Source organism: Malurus melanocephalus, unplaced genomic scaffold (assembly GCF_030028575.1).
Source record: "Malurus melanocephalus ecotype Western Australia unplaced genomic scaffold, MMel_1.1 scaffold_70, whole genome shotgun sequence".
NCBI lineage: Eukaryota > Metazoa > Chordata > Aves > Passeriformes > Maluridae > Malurus > Malurus melanocephalus.
The window spans coordinates 2381441-2401878 of record NW_026623302.1 but is presented as its reverse complement, the minus strand read 5'-3'; the positions used below and the strand labels follow the sequence as shown (position 1 = coordinate 2401878).

The 20438-nt window shown below is 36.6% G+C and overlaps 1 protein-coding gene across 1 annotated transcript in view; it reads right to left on the bottom strand.

The window, feature by feature from the left end:
* MIPEP (mitochondrial intermediate peptidase) overlaps positions 1–20438 on the bottom strand; it is a 67045-nt gene that overhangs the window by 10882 nt on the left and 35725 nt on the right. Inside the window, exons 15-16 of the mRNA XM_057366729.1 lie at positions 18974–19048; positions 13100–13219 (exon numbers count right to left, since the gene is read on the bottom strand). Coding sequence (XP_057222712.1) covers positions 13100–13219; positions 18974–19048 — 195 coding nt within the window. The remainder of the gene's footprint in view (positions 1–13099; positions 13220–18973; positions 19049–20438) is intronic.

Below are 20438 nucleotides of genomic sequence, written 5' to 3'. Positions count from 1 at the left end.
ATCTTATTCTCCATTAGCCAAAAAAGATGTATGTGTATTCTAAAGAAATGACCATCTGAAAAAGTGGACAAAAAGTATTTGGCCTTTACTCAGTCTTTTTTCCTTAAAATAAAAGGTAGTAAATGGTGCCTCATAATCTAAATTACTTTGAACAGGTGATGAGAAGCAAGTTGCTAGCTCCCTTTCCTGAACACCTACAAATAGAGTTCTCAGTTAGCTGTAGTTCAGCCATTCAAAAACTACTTTTAGGATGATTATCTTCACCCTAAGACAGCTGTYCAAAACAGATGGAATTTGCCATGGGTGAGCAATTGAGGCTGTASTGGTAACCTACACTACTAGTTTAAAGTAGGAGTAGCAAAGTTAAATTAGATGAAAAAAGGTCTCCAGTCTTCTATTTTCCTATGGTCTTGRTGCATAGAGCAAATTCTTAAAAATTATTAACTTTTTGCCTTTTTTTTTAAAGGCAAAGGATGCACCATATCTCACTGTAATGCAAGTGYGTTAAAACATTTACCTTGGACACGGAGTCTCTGGTTTGCTTTGAAAGGCATTTTGGTTGCCATGTTTATATTTTATAGCTGTGGTTTTTCTAACTAGTCCCTTAATTATAACCATAATGATTAAACTAAAAGCACATTTTGAAACAGAGCAGAGASACTACATTTTCACAAGACTGAGCAGAAAAACATGTCAGTTTATTTTGTAATAAGTTTTTAAAGTTATGATTAAAGTTTCAACTTTCTCTCTCTGGAATGTGAAAAACTTTACTGATGAATTGGTTTCACATACTCAGAAATGGTTTTTAGGCTACAAACAAAAACAATTTCCTGGAATTTGGCATCATTAAGGACATTTCTACCTCTCCCATCAGCAAGGAATGACTTTGATAATCATATAAACTGTAACTAAGAGAGTATGTCTTCCTAGAAAGCTCAGATTACATTGCTCATGTCAAATGSTCTTGCATTTAATGGTCTGCACCTAAAATAGCTCACCTGCGCTTCCAGTTTGATCTATGCCATTCATCGTATTTGTTGAAACTCTGTATCACAATTAAGCCAGGAGAAAAGAACAACTATTTGGCAATCTGTCCAAGACCAAAAGCTTGGTTTCAAAGTCTGCACCTAAACCAGGCCCCACTACCCTCTGTTCAATTTTTTTTTTGAACTTGTCTTTGTTACTAAACTTTMCTAACAAACTTCACATTGTTTCCTTTCAAAAGAGAAAAGGAAAGGGCATAGAAAGACCAAGGAATGACACTGTTCATCTCTCTCCCTGCATCTGGGGGGGCTTGCAAGCATCATAAAGTTGAAATTTCAAAGATTCATTCAGAACATAACAGTATACAAAACAAGAAACAGAAATGGAGGATGAGTCAAACTGAAACTAAGATTATTTTCCCACTGTAAACAGGAGTAAAGGAAAACCAATAACCAACTGTGTTATGCCCTACTGAACTTTGAAACTTATAGTTGGTTTTATTTTTTTTAACCAGTACAGATTTTCTCCACTGTAGAGCATGAATAACTCTTAGCATGTCATCATTTCCTGTCACTACTTTTGTCCCAGTCTTCACACAAAGTTTCTGGTCAGGAACTCTCAACCTTCAATATTACCCAGAACCTATTACATTATTCAAGTACATTTTCTGATTCTATGCTGACCTAACAATTAACTTTTCAAGACTGGACTTAGCYACCTATAATAAAATATTTAAACATTGAAACACCCATCCTCCATCCGAATTCACAAGGAGCTACCTGTGCACATTAAAAAAAAAAAAACCTCTTCCTCTCCTCCTTCATACAGAGAAGATTACAATCTAGGCAATAAAAATGTTAAAAAAACGCCAAGAACATATAAGCTACTGCTCCATTTAAAAGTTCAGTGATGAATAAAAAGACACCCCCCCCCCATCACTGTAAATGAATTTAAAACAAAATTATTTAACTAAACTTTTGGCATAAAACTCCATTTCTCCATTTTAACAAATTCAGCTACAGACACAAGATTACTTGATTCATTGAGTTATTTCCAATGAGGAATCATTTCTCCATTAGGAAAAAAAAGATCGAATTCCCTTTTGGTCAGGGTAAAGGCTAAACATGCAGAACTAGGGCAGTSTCCTTATTAAATGTTATATTTTTGGTAAGCAGCTAGAAAGTTATGAAGACTCTGAGTAATCACTTACTTCAAAAAGTTCCATGAACCTATTCCAGGAGTTCATAAAACAGTGCACTTCACAGCATAGCCCATGGGTTATGGTAACATGCATCCACAGGTCATGTTCRTGCCTGCTTTTTATTCAACACAACAGACTGAAATAAAGGTGATCCAGTGCAGTTATTAAACAGGCTTTTTTTCCCACCAACATTATCAATCTTTTCTTCTGAYCATGTCTGAAGCATTTCCAAAATTCCATGTGCAATGGCTTTCCACCCAATCACGTAATAGCAAAAATACCTCACTGATACTTTTRTATTCTTACACCTTATCAGGATATTTTTAACATCCTTGTAGAATACATTCTTAGGGTAAGATTCAGTTAATTTCACTTTAGCTGCCTTAAACTATGTGCCGTGCTCAAACTAGTCATATAGGCCTTCCTCACAGAAGAGGACAGAAAAATTTATCCTGTTATTTTTTAAGAGGATAGGATTACTGCTTAAGGAGAAATCTGAATTATTTATTACACTTCCTATCTTCTATTCAAAAGTTAAGTCATTTCATTCATTTTAACAACATGGTAGGACCCATTAAATGAAACTGTTTTGAAGACTACATTAGTTTAGKATTCAATTACTTGAATTTTAAATTTAGAACTGTTAATTTCATCACTAAAATAATCTGATACAAAAATTTAGATGTGATGGTAAAAAGACAAAATTGAAAGAAAATTCACAGGTAGCTTAATGGATGCTAAGCTAGCTTTTGCTTGATTGTGGGTGAACATTGTTCCAGGGGGCTCCACTAATTACATCAGGAATCAGTACTACAAAATTCTACTACATCTTTTGAAAAGAAATCCAACAGTAATTCTTGACTATTGCTTGGACTTTTCAAAATGTTCTTTCAACAGTTTCTGGTGTGACTTTAGGTACTTCAAAGTATATATATGTCCATTTTGTTTTGCATCTGAAGACATAAAACACAAGTAAGAACSTGAAAAGACCCAATACTAAATTAAGGGGAGTATTTTTGTCATTTAAGACTTCTAATTACAAAATGCGTGCTACAGTAATTAAATCAATGAGTAAGTTTTTGAATTGTTTCTGGGAAGAACAATATTTGATAGAGATGGTATCTGGTACCCTCCCCCTTCTAAATTAAAACCTTATTTTGGCAGGAAACCCAGCAGAGAGGCAGCCAATCAATCTCCTTTCAGGGGCTACTGGGTGGAGAAGCCCTTGCATCTGGCACTAAATACTACAGCTCCTGATGCCCTTGAATTTAGCTGTCAGCTAAAGTTCAGGGTGGAAAACTCCTGAGAGCAAAGAGGAAGCTCTGGTTACTCGGCGCCAGGAGAGAACAGCGATGAGCATGGGAATCTGTACAGGCTATTTCCTTCTGCTGAGGCCAAGGTTTATCAGGGCCAGTGGAAATCCAGGACAGCACTGCTCTGGCATGCAAACAAGCACACTTTACAGAGTACTTTGAAGATGTCCTCAACTCATTCTTGCTGAAAGAAATGGTTTGATGAGTACTGGAGTGGAGAGTGTGCAAACTGTGCCAGCAGCCACCTCAGGGGAAAAGCTGGACTATTCACAGACTGTAGAAATAACTCTCTCCAYGGGTACGCAATACCTTGCTCGGTCAACTTACATTCTGTATTTTTGACCTGAACCCTCTAAGTTTTATTGAATTACATCATTCTTCTGGATTTTCACAATAATAATAAAAYGCATTGAGGAACCACTTTCTTTTGTGCAATTTCTAATCTTGCTTAGAGTAACAGAAAACTAATTTCAAGAAACCACATCTCATGCTGYGCCCCTAACTCACTTAATATCAATACTCTTCAGTTATCCAGTGCTGTGCATTGCTGTGTTAGGAATGGAGAAAACACAATGTAAACCAAACCAGGGACACCACTGACATTTTAGAAACCGAGTCAAGCATGAGATTAATATTTCAATTTATAATTTTCAATTTGTAACACTTCCGTGTTTTTATTATAAAATGATAAATAAATCTAGCAAGGCAGGGAATGTAAWTATTTTTGCAGTTGTTTACACTAAGGAAGAGGAAAGGAATTTAACATGCAATTAACCACTTAGGTGATTCTAGATATATACCATATGGTCTCTGAATTGCTTAAAGAAAAATACTTCATTTTTGTTTATAAACTATTAATGAATTTGAGCTGCTTATAGCAGAATCATTTCAAACTATTTACTCTATACCCTCTTCTCTCCCTTCCCCCAGAAAGGGACTGAGGGAAGGGAGACATGGGTGATAACAAAGAATACTGGCAGCAAAAATCTATATGTATGATTTGCATTGCTTCACCATCTTTAAAAGAGACAGAGATCTGAAAATGGATTCTTTATTGTGCCTTTAACCGATCTTATTCAGACAGGTTAAGAGAGTGTAACTTACAAAAATTATAACTAGTCTTTAAAGTGAAATATAAGAAATTTGAAAAATGGCAAAATTCAAACAACTCCTTCATGTCACACCCTGCAATTTTACACACATATACATATATATACACATGCAACACTCCCTCTTCAACTACAATTAATAATTTCTACTATTGCCTAAGCTTAAAATTCGTAAGCCTGAGATAAGCAGAATCAGATCGCCACTGTTTCCTTTGGGTACAGACTTGCACTGAAGMCCAAATTTTTTGTATTACTTTTCCAATTAAACCTAATTTTAAGTATTGACCTATTATTTTAAAATAAACAACCTGAACAGTGCTTAAGATAAGCCTTTACAAAAACAGAAAAATACCTTAAGCAATGTGGTAACTGCAAAATATATTTGCCAGTACAACTTAATCAGGTAAATTACTGGAAGATTAAATCACTACCTTTTTTACAGTACTGTTTATTTATTATATTTTGCTAGAGCCATTCTAGACATCAATTTAAGGGACTATGATTCTAGTCCTGAATCTGCCACAAGTGCAGTGTGAATATAAAGAAAATACATTTCCCCCCCTCCTTCAGCCACCTTCAGTGCAGTAAGGGTGCTAATAGTTCCCGTGTCTTGTTTTTTTCTGTTTTGACTTTTCACAGAAAGGACAGGCTTCTACTGCACTTGAGAACTTTATTTCAGACTCTCCAAGCTGTGTTTATGGCAATGATRTATTCAGGTGTATCTATCACAGTCAAATATAGCTCCAGTACTGCAACCCCAGGGGCAAAAGGGACATGTGAGCCACGAAAACACAACTACATAAAACTAGATGAAGTTCTCTGTGTTTTCATATATTTACAACCAAGATATATTCAAAGTATAAGATACAACCAAGTATATTCAAAATGTTAACAGGGGATGTATGCAACTAGTTCCTGCACTATTCCTTGAAATACTCTACMACATGATGTAGTTTGAGTTTCATGGGGTAAACACTTGGAAAAAGAATTTCGTTAAAAGTGCTTCATATCTTACGATATCTGTAARCACTCTACTGCTGTAGATTGTTGCCCAGTGAATAGTGTCATGTTACCGCTGGAAAATAAATCTTCACAGTATTTGCTATCAGGATTTTCTTTATCATAAAATGAACTCAACTCCACAAAGACAGAAACCTAAACAAAGCTTGAAAGGTGACTTTAAGAGCTTTTGAAAGTCCCAGCATCTACTTTAATACTGACCTCAGCAGGGCACCAATATTTTTGAAATGGCTTTTAGCTATTACTTATTTATAGAACTATCACTTCCCTGGAGTTCACTGTACACTCCTTTATTAATCTTTTCCTCAGACCCAGACCCTTCAACTTGAGAAGGCTCACATAAAATCCAATCCAAGGAYTTGCACTCTGTATAAACAACTTTAGTTTCAAACATGGAAAGTTAAAAAATTACCTTGAAGGGGTTACATAAACTTCAAGAGGTTGAAAAGTAACATATTACTTCATCTCTCTTCAAAACACTCAAAAAAGTGGAACATGAGCAACATCAGTACCGCTCAAGTAAAGAAGAGCAAAAGAAGTGGAAAACAAGATTCTCTGGCTTTACTGTGAAACTTATGTCTCTGCAACTTGCAACAGTGGTTTCTTTAAAACTGCCTGTAAGAGAGATGCAAGATGTATCTGCTTCCCTCTTCAACAAACGAGGGAAAAAAAATTTACATGACTTTAAAAGATTAGGTACTAAACACAGTTATATTTGCTAGAAATTATGTAATTTTTCCCTTCTATTTGCTCATTAATCAGAAATAATCACAACCTCAATTCCTTTTGTAAAGGTTTTCAATAGCATTCATATGTGCTCATATAATTTTCTCTTTGCTAGCTAAATAAACTCAATTTCCTTAATTTTCCTCACAGTTCATGTTTCCAAACCTATTATCTTTCCAAAAYTGCTTCTCTGTATTTCTTCCAGTTTTGGTACATCTCTACAAGATGACACAACACTATCACTGCTAAGTCCCCAATACCAAATACTAGAATATGTTAAAAAGCCACAGGTAATTTCCTTTCCAGCCTCCCATGAATAAAGGTATACTCTTTTGGCATTTATTGTTCTTTAAATATTTATTGCTTAAATTGCTTTGCCAATGCAAACTATCCTTTGGTAAATGACTGAGATGGGTTCTGCCATAACATACACTGGCTACTTCAGAATTCTGTGATGAATCTCATCAGGTCCTGAGTCCTGTGAATATTCAGTGTACACAAATGGAAAATTACTATTCCTGCACTCGTGGTCCTCTGACTCTGGGAATCGGGACACCCAAGATCTATTAGCAGCATTAAAGACYGAGGGAAAAAAATGCATTCCACTCTACTTTTCCTTAATGTTATTAGTCAAATTACCATCCTCAACAAGWATCAGTCCAATGTTTTCTTTAAACCTCCTTTTTTTTCTAGTAACATTCTTTAAAAAACCCTATTTGTTATCTGAAACAATACTGTCCAGTTTCAACTCTAATTGAGCTTTGGYCATATGTGTCTTCTCCCTGCATAAAGGCTGAGAATACTGGGGTTGTTTAGCCTGGAGAAGAGAAGGTTCCAGGTACCTGAAAGGGCCTACAAGAGAACTGGAGAGGGCCTTCTTACAAGGGCAWGTAGTGATTGGGCAAGGGGGAATGCCTTTAAATTGAAAGAGAGCAGGTTTAGATGAGAYATTGAGAAAAAGTTTTTACTCTAAAGATGCTGAGGCACTGGAACAGGGTGCCTAGAGAAGCTGTGTGCTCCCCATCCCTGGAAGTGYTCGAGGCCAGGTTGGGTAGGGGCTTTGAGCTAGGTCTTTCACTTGGTCTGGTGAAAGCAATCCCTGTCCTCAGTAAGGGGGTTGTAACAAGATGATTTTTAAGGCCCCTTTCAACCCAAACCATTCTGTGACAAACAAATCACAACTCTGTACTCTCCCTGGAAAGCCTCACCTTGTTTCAAGAGATTATACTATTTCCTTTTCCTCCTGAGCTCAACCAGGATTTTCCTGTTCAGCCAAGCTGGTCTTGTGCACTGTTTGCTTCACTTACACCACAGTGATCCAAATTCTTTGGATCATTTAAATAATCTTTTTCAAAATTTCTGCAGTATTTGTCAACTAAAGGAGCTTCTACAACTACTTACCATCTAAATTATTAACAAAAACACAGAATGCAGTCATTCCCAAACAGATTCCTGGTGATGTCCACTTAAAATGTCCYTTTCTGAAACTAAGCTTTCACTTGCTTTGTCAGCATGTTTTCTGTATGTTGATGTAGCCATAAATCTACAGTTTGCTTGTACAATTATGAATTCCAAATGTCAGAAAGCTTACTAAGTGTAGAGTTATGCTATTAATTACTTAGTTTCTGTTTCCAACATCAATCAATGCCTTAAGAAGAAAGGGGATGTTTTCCATCTTAGGCAGTTAACAAAACTATTTTGGCTCACCTGATTGTTCTCAAGATACTTATGAGCTGCTTAATAATTGCTACTACTATTCTTGAGTGACAAAACCTGACCACATCRTCTACAGATCTCTCCCTTCATGGGGGAGGTTCTTCTCCCTTCATAAGGACAGTTATTACAACACCACCACTTTTTCACGAGTTTGTGAGTGATAATTCCTGCAAGTCACTATTTTGACAAACATTCTGACAATCTGACTACATCTACATATTCTCTCTCTTCTATTCCTTAATCTCAGTACTGTTTCAATCCATCTCAAAAATTACACATATGACTTAYGTAATCAAAATCCATTTRTTCTTTAAAAAATGCTGARGCAGAATAGAATATCACTATTCYTCTGACATTTATTGTTGTTYTTTCTCCCWGTCTCTTCTTGCTTCTTCAGTAATTATGGAATTTTATTACCTTCTCTACTTACACTTTGCAACTCAGCATTTCTAGCCTATTTTGTTCTGAATTCWCGCATTCTTTTAGTAATTATCTCTAGTCATATAATGATTTCTATTTTTTATTATCTTAATAAAGTTTTAAAGGGCTTGATCCTTTACTGCCAAATCTTCCTTACATCAGGATGGTTTGTATTCTTGGTTCAGTTTCTTGGGTAACTACATAATGTCTTTTGAATCATCACACTTAGCTATGTTCCAGTTCCAGCAAATATCTGGCAGCCCTCCTCTTTCTGATGCATTGTTTTTAATCGTTATTGCTGGGTTTGGTTTCTAAGCTGCTTCAAACTTCCACAGTTTTACTTCTGGCTCATTAGAACTTATCCCGTATTCTGTTTTGTATATTTTTTATGGCTTTTACTTTTCTAATAACCTCCCTTTCTCWGATATTCAGATATACAGACTTTTTCTTCCACTGAGTTCTTTTTAGCATCTTATTGATTAGCACCATAAATTTTATTCCCTCATCTGCCACTCAGAATTGTTTTTTTAAAAGCTCTTTGCCAATAGTATGCATTCTACCTTTTAGCTGTTTTTTTTTCTTTTTATTTCCTTTAATCTAGCTTTCATTTTTGCTTTGGTTCTAAGGTTAAGTTATAATTTAGCTTAATAATTCTAAAATAATTTTTGGAAGGTTTTAGATAAAACAAATATGAAGTAAAATTACAGTTTAAAATTTAATAGGCAGCCACTACTTAGTCTTTCTTACCAATAATTTTACATTCACCACTTGAGTAAAGYTTTCAGAATTCAAAACCACTTTTAGAATCAGAGGTTAAGGGTTATTATTTACTTTAAGACAGCTGCCTCATTCCTTGCTCAGTCTATTTATTCTTTTTTCATGTGTTACTGATATTCACCTGAAATTTTATACAGAAACAGTTACATATAACTGCACATTAGTAATCACTTCAAAAACCTTACAAGAAATCCTAAGACAACAGATAATACAAGAACACAGATGGCAGGTTCTATAACAGATTCTATAACTTCACTCAACTGCCAGCCAGCCCTGAGGAATTAATCTGTTAAAACTATACTCTCTTGCACACAGGTTTTCTTCAACAACAACAAWAAAGGAGGCTTTGGCTCATGGCAACCATGTGAAGCAAAAACTATTTTCATTCTGCAGAGAAGCCAGTTCCGCCTGTTGACGCCAACTTCTCTCCTGACCAAACACGTAGATGCCTCTGCATGGTCCCGTTAATGAAATACTTGTGTTTTCTGCACCCATGGCAAGCCATATCTTCCCATAGTGTCTGACTGTCTCCCCGAGCAAGCACTCCAAATGTTAGGCTGCATCTCATCCATTGATTTCCTTTGTCAGGAACATGACAGACACAACCACAGCAAGTTAAGGCAAGGACCTAGGTGGAGCCTTCCAAGGTCAGGATCCTTGTCTGGGCAGAGTCCCCCCAGCTGCAGGAAGAAGACAGACTAACAATCACACTGGCTTTCCATATTCACCATTTTCATACATTTCTTTGCTCTAGGGTATCTCTAACAATACCTGGCTTGTCTTCTGTTGGCAAACCTGGCTGGCCAACACACTCACTCTCACAGGTGTTTGGGTCTCTCCAAACACTAGCAACCAAAGGCCAAAGAAACCTGCACTCTGGACAAAACTGTGTAACTATAATTAAACCTGAAACTTGATGCACATTTTGCGGCACCAGTAAAGGTGATCCTTCTGAACTAATATGTATTCTAAATACGCTAAAACAAAAAGTCATATAGCAAATTATTCAGTGTTCCAAAAAATATCAGAGGCACCTACATACCAATATGTTGCCTTCTATCAAATGTAATTATAACGATGTGTGTGGGTTACTTCCATCATTACACTTTGTATTCAAGTACCACACAAGAAATTCAGCTGTTTCTGGACCAAAAGCCTGCTGGAAGATTATGTAATTTTAAAAAATGCAAAAGKGACTGTTTGGCAGTGACCTAAAAAAAGAACCCAGATTCACTATGCCTCACTCTTCAAAATCATTGTTCCTGAGTCACAAGTCAAACCATCATTTCCCACCAAAATTCCTGTTATAATGGACAGACAATTAATATGTAAGTGCAGAATAATTTTATGAAAACAAGAATCRGTAACTCAAATCACTTCACAAAGAAAATACAGGCATGATAATCTGGGCAGCTGGTGTTTATTGTGCAACCATTTCATTATTGAGAGCTCTTTCATTTAACTGCAGGAGGCTGCAAACTCCAGTAATCTTTGTAGAGTCTGCTTACCCTGTGTGTCATTTTTTGTTACAATATTGAACCAAAACCCACAGCAGGAGATAGGAATTATTATGCTTGGCAARGGACTAGCAATGGCATATCATTAAATTTTGATGAGTGTCTCAAAGGAAAGTAGTTTTCAAGTCTGAACTTGGGGGACATGAGGGGACTAAGCATCAGATTATGGGGAAAARCTTTGATCATGTCTCAGGTTGATCAAAGGGTCACCCAATACATTTTCAAAAGCCKGCCTGGGCATCCTGGAGACAAAGGTAGAAGACACCAAGGGAAACACTCTAAAAGCAGACAGCATCATCAACTGCAAAGAAGGCCATAATAAATGAAAACTGAGTTCGCAAGAAGAAAGAAATAAGCCACGATTTCAAGAGAAGTTTGGAACAAAAGCTGAATACTGAATTCCCCACAGTGCAAAGATTTTTGACACCAAGTACATTCAGGAAGAAATGGCTGGAAAGTGTGGTGATTATTATTTTATATTGCTTTCTAAGGAACGTTGACAAGAAGATTGCTTGCTTTCTAAAGGTATCACCAGGACTCAAGAATCCAGCCTGCGCAAAATTGCTATTCATTTTCCAAACTCTGTAACACTAACCTCCTCTGGGCACAAAACTGCCAGACACAAAAACAGGAAGATACATTTCCTTGCCCCCTGCCTGGCAGTCAGTTTCTCGATTCAGTAAAAGAGCAATGAAATCCCAATGGAATTTTGYCCTCCAGGACCCAGCAGTAAACCCTGTATACTTTTGAACAGATAAGCAGTGGCCAAAAATTGAGATTTACATTATTCAGAGAGTCCTGTGGAGTGCTGCTTCTCTGTGCTTCCATCTTACTTGCTGTCTGTCTTGCATGTGGCACCAGCTCCTGTGCCCATCCGTATCAATGCAAACACTACTGTGTGCAATGTCAGCTGCCCCAGTGCCTGTAAAACCTGTTTGAATGGCAAATATAGAGCTCAACAGGACTTTTTTTTGCACTATCCCTCCTMCTGTTGGCACATAACATATGATGCCTAGGTTTACCTTAAATAGTACACCCAACAGGTGCAGCAGCATTTACTTATTAGRTGTAGTTTATATGCTTCATTTCAAATGCACTGTAACAAGAAGATAGATGCAAATTGTCCTATTATCTGAGCTGGGCCTGATAACAACAGCAATTCATCTGCTGAGGACATAWGCTGGGGTTCTACTTCAGAAAATGAGTCTGCATAATAAGACTGGTGCCCAACCAAGTACATTCAGAGGATATTTGCTGTGTTTACTTGCCTGTCAAAAGCAGTAAGAGGGAATTCGGGTTCATCMGGAAGAGATAATAATGGATGCTTGCAGCCCTGACAGACAAGGCTGCTACAGAAAAAACACATGTATTAATCCTAGTGAAGGCCTTCACTAAGGAAGAATTTCTCTTATCCAACACCACTAACTTAAGACATAGAAGTCTGACTTAGCAATACATAACTGAATCTAAATGTATAGAGAACAGATAAAATTCAAATAATCAAAAGACTCTGCTTTCTCTGACAGCTCTATATGTACCTAGCCAAATGACTKACAAAAAGAAAAACTGGTCCCTACTACCGCATTTCAGTGTCTAGCTCCAAATTCAAATGAAAGGAGGAAACATATTCTCTTCACTTAAAAAACCCAACCTTTACTTTCAAGGCTTTTATCTTTTTATCTGAACTACAAATTAAACTGCAAACACATTAYAAGTTTGGAAGAAAGAATAGCAAAGGACAGCAAGACAAATCACAGACATTAGTTACTCTACAGAGTACTAACGTTATTCTAATGCAATTTTTCACTATGTTTTGCTGAAGCTTAAACTGCCTCACAGCTCTTGACTAGTTCTTGACACTAATTTTACATTGAGTAAATGTAAACATAGAMTTTCTGACAATTAAGAAGTTCACAGTATATTTTGCTGGAATAAAATTCCAGGCCAAAACTTGCTGCAGTGTYTTGCTGCATTTTATAAGCAATCTTTTGAAAAGCTAGAATAAACGCTTTTTCCAGTGTATTGTTTCCAATGCCTTTTTTAATAAGAAAATAAAGGCTAAGTAATGAAACTCATCATTACAAAACTACACCTATATAAAAACAAGTACATTAATTAAATTTTGATTTTTGTTTGAAAACTTCCAACATGCTACTCTCTGGATAAAGTGAGTGAATGAAAGAAAACCCTTTCACTGTAACAGTACAACAATACAAATATACAGAGTGTGGAGGGCAAGGGTCAGGAAGAAGGAGGGGTATTAATATGCCATCAGAGAAAAGGTGCAGTTCATACATTTATTCTRTTGTTACTCACTGTATTAGGTACATATGGTAATCCATAAATTTTCTCCTGCGTCTCCTTTAGAATTTCTGTGGTTGACTTTTTTAGAGGGTGTTTACCATGGTAGATTTGGTCCAAGGCAGCATAAAATACCTGAAGAGAGAAAATACATTTSTCTTTGGCACATTATTGGCATATGAAAAATCAAAGAAAAGAACATGAGAGATGGAATAGGGAGAGGGAAGAGTTTAGATATAAATGGTTTTRTACATCTCCTATTATTAGTATAACATACAAGGAGAGAAACAAGTTTTTGGAGTATATCAACCACCACCATCATGACCTATCATAAATCCAGGCTTAGGTCAGTTAGTACACTGGCAGTTCTAAACTGTCTGCATTTTAAAATAAATTAGGATCTGTCCCTAAGCCCCTCCAGCAATTCTTCTTTTCAAGAACAGTACTATTAAACAGATTTAATTAAAAAAACCCAAATTTTTAAGTTATTTAAGTTATTTTAAAGTCACTTAAGTGGACACAGCAAAATAAGCCATTTCAAACTTATGTGTGCATGAAGCCATGAGAACACCTCACCCCTGTCAGGAGCAAGTTACGGCTTAGGCAGTGAACATAAGAATTACAGAATCATTTAAGTTGGAAAAGATTCCAAGACTATCAAATCCAGCCTTTGACCTAAAAGCACCGTGCCTGCTACACAGAGCTGCTGATGCTAARGAATTTCTGCTAGAGCCCTGCAACAGTGTAGTGCTAAGGCAGATTCTCCCTTTATTTTAGCTCTCACYATCAGAGCAATACACTGCTGAAGTGTAAGCTTAGTGCACACTGCACGAGGAGGGTACTTTCCCAGGAGTAAGAGCTGCTTCGTGAGCAATTTTTATGCAGAAACATGAGAACTACAGCAAAACACAGGTGGGTGAATAATTCCTGAGGTGTTCGGAGAGCGAGAAAGCAGCACCATTAAAAAGACTTTCCAAGCAAAGACAACAGAGTGGAGCACCTGACACTGTAACAGCAAACATGAAACAGGCATGGACAGAAGACAGTGCCAAGGCTCTGTGTGTGCCATCGCTGAAAATGAGTACAGCTTTTTTTCTTTTAATATGAAGATTTCCCATTCTGTGGAAGTGCAAGGAAAACAGAGGACACCCATTGCTGTGTACAATAAGATATTTTTGAGAGGTCTGATGGATCCAGATGTATAAAGGAAGAATTCAGGTCAGGTCATCCATCCTGTRGCAGCCACACTTCATAGGAAATTTGACATCAAGGAGCCTCAAAAAGCTTTTGTGCAAGGAGTGATGCAAATAATTTGAGAGATGCACGCCCAGTCACACTCCCAGGGTGCAATACCATCCGCAATGACATAAACACACTGTTCCAGGAATTATAACCACAAAAATTTATGGAGCAAAAGTTGTTTGGATGTTTTATGTCCTCTAAATAACACAACCCCCAGAACCTCTGAAAATATTCTTTATTACAAAAATGTTAGTATAAACCGTTCTGAACTCTTTATCAGAATTAAGCTGCTTTTTATTTGTTTTGGATACAACAGGTATTTTCACCAAAATTGTGACTGTTTCTAAAGAAGCATATTCCTTCTATTTGAATAAGCTGTCTTCTAACATACAGAATTCTAAAAAACTCTTTGACAATGTCTCTTGACAAATAATAAATGAGCACATGGATTTTTTTTCCAAGAAAAACTGAGGGTTATAAGGAGTGGGGTGAATAAGCCACGACTTCCAGGAGCTACTCCTACATTTCCTGTTTGCTTCCTACATGGCTAATGAGAAGAAGAGAGGTCAGTAAGATTCAACTTGCACAATCATCCATTAATGGTATTGCAAGTTTTACGCCCCAAATAACAACACTGAGCAAGACCTGTAAGCATTCAACATTCCTCACCCACAAACCCACAGCAGGCAGCAACCAGCTCCATGAAGATGCTACACCAAATGGCAAATGATGAGTACTTTATTCTTTAAAACTAAAACTTTCCAGGGCTATTTTAAACTTTCCATAATTACATTGTGAAAAACTAAAAATCTAAAGAGAAACCTACAATAGACTGCAAAAAATAGAATACTTTTTTACTTCTACCTAAAAGGAGAAAGAAGCTCTACAATGGCTTTGCATTCCTAATTTCCAGACTCCCATTCATTTTTTACACCATTTAGCAAAAGCTACAGCATTTATGGTAGCAAGGATAACTGAGAGCATGACTTGCAGTAAGTGCCATGAGTAGACCTGAAAATTACCTGATGTAATAATCCTGGAAAACTCACTTCCTCCTGTCACTCTAGGCCTTGGTAATTCTGCAGGAGTCATTTCACACCAATTTCTCCTCTCCTCTCCTCTCCTCTCCTCTCCTCTCTAAAAAACCCTAATCAAACATGAGGAACTTCAGCATCTGACAATAGATTTCAGTGTTCAGCTTCAGCACAGCCTTGATTCTCTTTTTTTTATCTTCCATCTTTGTTAGGACTGGTCTGCAGCTGCTCTTCAGTGTTCCTGAATGGGGAACTGCATCTGCATTGCAGTGTACCTGCTCTAAAGCGAAATTCGGAGTCAAGTAGTTTGCGGTCAAGGAGGCAGAGCAAAAGCTCAATTCACAGCCAGGAAGTGGGGAAATGTCAGCTGAAGGACAGTGAAACGTTCTGCMTAAAGAACAACGTGGTGATAGGGAAATGAGTCACTAATGTCTGCTATAAGCTCCCCCTTGATCCTGACACATGCAAAGTGTGGGAAGAAAGCTATGAGCCACCTGGACAGCACAGTTAAAAAAACCRTCCTTGAAAATAAACTTGGATGAACTTTATAACCATATGCATTTCCATCTACAAACCACAATTCTGTGTGTTTACACAGGCCTTTGAAATGGGAAAGGGAGACRCATCCCAGGACTACAGGATTTTAGGTGATACTGCTGAGGAGCAAGCTAATATTTAACATCAAGCAGAAGACAGAAGGTGATTTCTAAGTTCAGTAAAATACATTTCTCAAAAGACCTAAAAATATAAAAAGGCCACCAAATTGTTATGTATCTTCATACTGTCTCTATTTTGCACTTACATTGGTATTTATTAGTTTCACTTGATTCCAGTTCTTTTTAGCTCCTTTGTCTGCTTAATAGCAATAAGACACAAATATTTAGGCATGCTCCAGTGAAGTTACTACTGACTGAAAAACTCTGGGACTCAATCTGCCTGGCAAAAGCCTTAGGAGAAGATGTATGGACTCTCCTATCTTTCCTTCTGAATAACTGAGTACACGACCTAAAAGAAAATTTAGAGGTATTACAGTTATGAAAAAAAAGTAATATTTCTTACTTTCACATRCCAATAGACTTATTTTCTGAACAGACCACAGACCTCCAGATGTGTCCCACTCTACTGGAAAATTTTTCAGCATTTTTTCTTCTTTTAAAGGTCAGACACAGCTAACAYAGCATCTAATCATCAATATAGAATATAGCCTTTGCAAAGTCTGAAGGAAAGGTTTTAGAATCATCGTTCACAGTTTTCTCAGGCATATAGCTAGTAGCATATATATCCTTTGGCACTGCAGATTAAAACATATTTTGCTTTGATGAATTACTATTCTTTTTAATCTGTATGAGTAACAACAGGCACTTCTAAAAAAAAAGTATTAGCTTTATATTTGCCATGTAGTCAACTTCTCTGGGACATTTTTTTCTGAATTACTAAACAGAACGGCTCTTTCAATCTATCTCTTTGAAATGAGTGCACACTTCTGCAGGTTTGACATAYGGAATCTCCAAAAACATAGTGCTGAAAGTAGGAAATGAATAATATAATTCAGTGTGGCATTGTGGTCATTTTGCATAGGTTGAAACTGGTTGAACATTAGTTACACAGGAGTAATTTGAGGGCAAGCAGCCTGCTTAATCACTGCATTAYCAGCATTAGACAACCATTAGACACCCAAGGGAACTTGAACCCAGCAGAAGTAGGTGTTCTCACCCCAGTTCTTGAGCCATAGAGTGTGGAGTCACTCCTAGACAGACTCTACAGAGGTTCCCTGGAGCTGAGGGCCAACAGTAAGCGGGGGCATTGCACAGCCCCAGCAAGCAACGGATGCACTGACTTCTCCTTTTGGAATACTCTCTCCTGCACCGCAGAACAGGAGGCCACGTCACTTTTGAATTTATTTGTGACTCGATATCCAAGCCCATTTAGCCTCCACAATGCCAGCTTGATCTTAAACCTTGACAAGATTAYAGCAAATATATACTAAAAGTTGACAGGAAAACTGTCAGATCTATACATAGCTCTTACGGACAGAGACACCAGAAAAGAACGGGCGCCTGTGAAAGGATTTGATAAACACTTTGGTGGTTACTAATTACACATGTTGTGCTCTCATGTATGAAGGTCCACGATTAAGCATTCACAGTATAAATCTTATTTTAATCCAGAATTGTTCTTTTTCCAATAAAAACTTCCTGTATGAATTATTTATATTCTGGCTCGCATTCTTTCTGGATTATCAGCCATCTCTATGAGTATCTTTCAAAGCCAGGGGTGTGCATTTCAAAACCAGACCTGCAGAGAGGGTGCAGTTATATTTTCATGTCATGGAGGTATAGCCACAGGTAGCACCTGCTCAGCTAACACTGGCTGCTGACAGCCAGCACTGCACTGAAAGCACAATTCAAAAGTGCATCAAATTTAACCAATGAAAAATATATGTACACACTGAAAACAGTATTCAGTCTGGATTTGATTAGTGTACATTATATGCATACAATTTACAGATCCACACTCCAGACTTCTAATTAGTTTTAAATTCCTGTATGTAATTGGACAGAGAAAACTACAAATATTTAAGTTTCCCTTTTAGATCAACTTCAGTTAACCAGCCCAACTCATGTTTGTAGACATGGCTGTGATCATTTGGCCACTTCTTAAAGGCAAAAACTACAAAGATATATAAATTTGTTTCTTTCCACATCTCACTAACTTACTTTTACTATGGTACTAGCAGAGTTAYCTCACCTAAACACCACGTTAACTATGAAAGGAAAAACTATATGCTTTGGGYTTAAAGCAAAACAAAGAAGAAAACAAAATCACATAGCAAAAACTTGTAGCACACTAAATGCAGCCAAATGTTCACTGTAAAAAAAACTAGGCTGGATGCTAATGCTACTGTACACATTTGAGAATTGCTGTTGCAGGACTGAAAAAGACCAAATACCATTCTACATAGAAGACTAATTTATTTTACTTTCTTTGAAGAACAGCATCACTGATTGTTTATGGAAATTACTTCATTCACACGTACCCACAGAAAATGAATGTTTATTAATTTAGTTACTTCTCCTAATACTGTGAGAGAGAAGTCTTACATCCTTAACAGCTCAGCCAGCAATTTTCATGTGACAAGTGGTCACTTTTGTCTGGAGCTGCAGAAGACAAGGAGCTCAAATCACATTCTAGTAAATGTGCTAGCTTAATTTTACTGTGGTAGTCTGCATCTCTCAGTCCCGCTACATTTGAATGATCCAAGGTATCAACACTTCCTCTACTGCAAGCTCTCCTTAAATGATTCCATTAATATAAGAATTSCATCTCAAATCACATTTGAGAATTCTGATAATCCAACCATTTTCAAAACTGCGATTTTCATGATTTAGGCATTTAGGTTTAAGCAGGCAGCACAGAATATGTTTAGAACAACAAACATGACAATTAATAGAAAAATTAATTAATTTAAATTAATTTGCATTAAAYTGAGCTTAAATTAAAGCTTAAATAACACATCTGTATTAAAATAAAAAACATTAGTAAAACTGTAAGAACTAAAATATGTYCTTTAAGTTCTGAATGGAGAGTAGAAACTAGAATGCAAAGAACATACCTGGAGCTGCATATCAGCTGCAGCACACACCTTTTTGGACTCACAYAGTCTTGACACCATGTTTTTTGGTAGTGGCTTGAACAAAAATAAAAAAATAGAAAATCAGATCACATTTAGAATTGAAGTATATTTGTAAATACTACCTAAATAGCTAATTACTAGAAGATGCTGAAGATACAAAAAAMCACAAAACTTGGTGGTAATAAAAACACATTTGAAGTGTTTTSCTCTGAGGTAGGAAATATTTGCTGAGCAAAGCATTAGATGGCCAATTAAGACATCAGCATTAATCAACATAGCAATACAGAAATCACTCTGTGAAATGCTTGTTTTCCTAAAAACTGATTCCATATTCCCTTCTTTGCCTGTTAAAAATGTTATCACTACTTTTAGACATAAGGAACAGATTGGGGCAGTAAAGTCTTCCCAGATCATCTTGTCTCAAAAGCATATATTACAAAAAGTTCTCCCGTGAGCTTTGAGCAGAGTTCACTTAGATTTACACAGAGGCCCATATAACTCATAATACTGAGCTTAGTAATACTGGGTTTTCACAACTTCTACTGAGACAGCATCAGACCTTCTACCCTGATCCACACAAAAATATTTCGTTGTACTGAACAGTAAATATCTACCCTTTGAAAWTTTTAACGAAAAACTTTTAATGAAAGTTGAATTCATTTCCACATCAATGGCAATATAATTATCCTGCCACCACATMCTGAAAGTCAGAAACACTTTTCAAGTCATTAAGCAAACTTCTTCACTTCCACACATATGTCTGCAAGTACATTCAGAGACTTTTTAATAACAGATTTTTAATATCTGTCTACGAATGCTTGACCTTACACTTCCTCCATCACTTTCTGAAGCATTTTAAGAGATGTTTTTCCTAACAAACATTTTCTTTTTTTTTTTTTGCTAGCACCTTCCTTAAACAAATGAATTAAATATGGTTAAAACAGCTGCATTCTTGCTAAAATATTAAGAAAGGTACTACAAATTGTACAATGTAATGGAAATGCTAGGTAAACTTGACTCTAAAATGCTTCCTATGTTTTCATAGTATGTTGAAGTGTTCAAGAAACAATACAAGAAAAGTCTAAAGATATAACAGAGCCAYGTGTTTAGATTCTCTGCAAAATATATGTTCTCAAGACAAATAATGTTCACAGAATAAAAACCCAGTTCCACAGAAGTAATAACTAACCGATGAAAATGTTATCAATTAAGCGCAAAATCTCTAAGTTGAAGCAGGTAAGAAAAATTTTCCAGTTGCACAGCTGCTTTATRCAGTACTTGCTAAGGCTTGCAACCTCTTCTCCAAGTCAAAAGTTACATAGGTCAAGGATGGTACAGAACTATAGGATTTAAAAAGGAAGAAAGTAAAGCAGAAAAAAGTCACAATTGGTTAAAGTATTTTGGCTGGACAATTATTTTCCTTGTTTTATGAATRTCTCTGTCT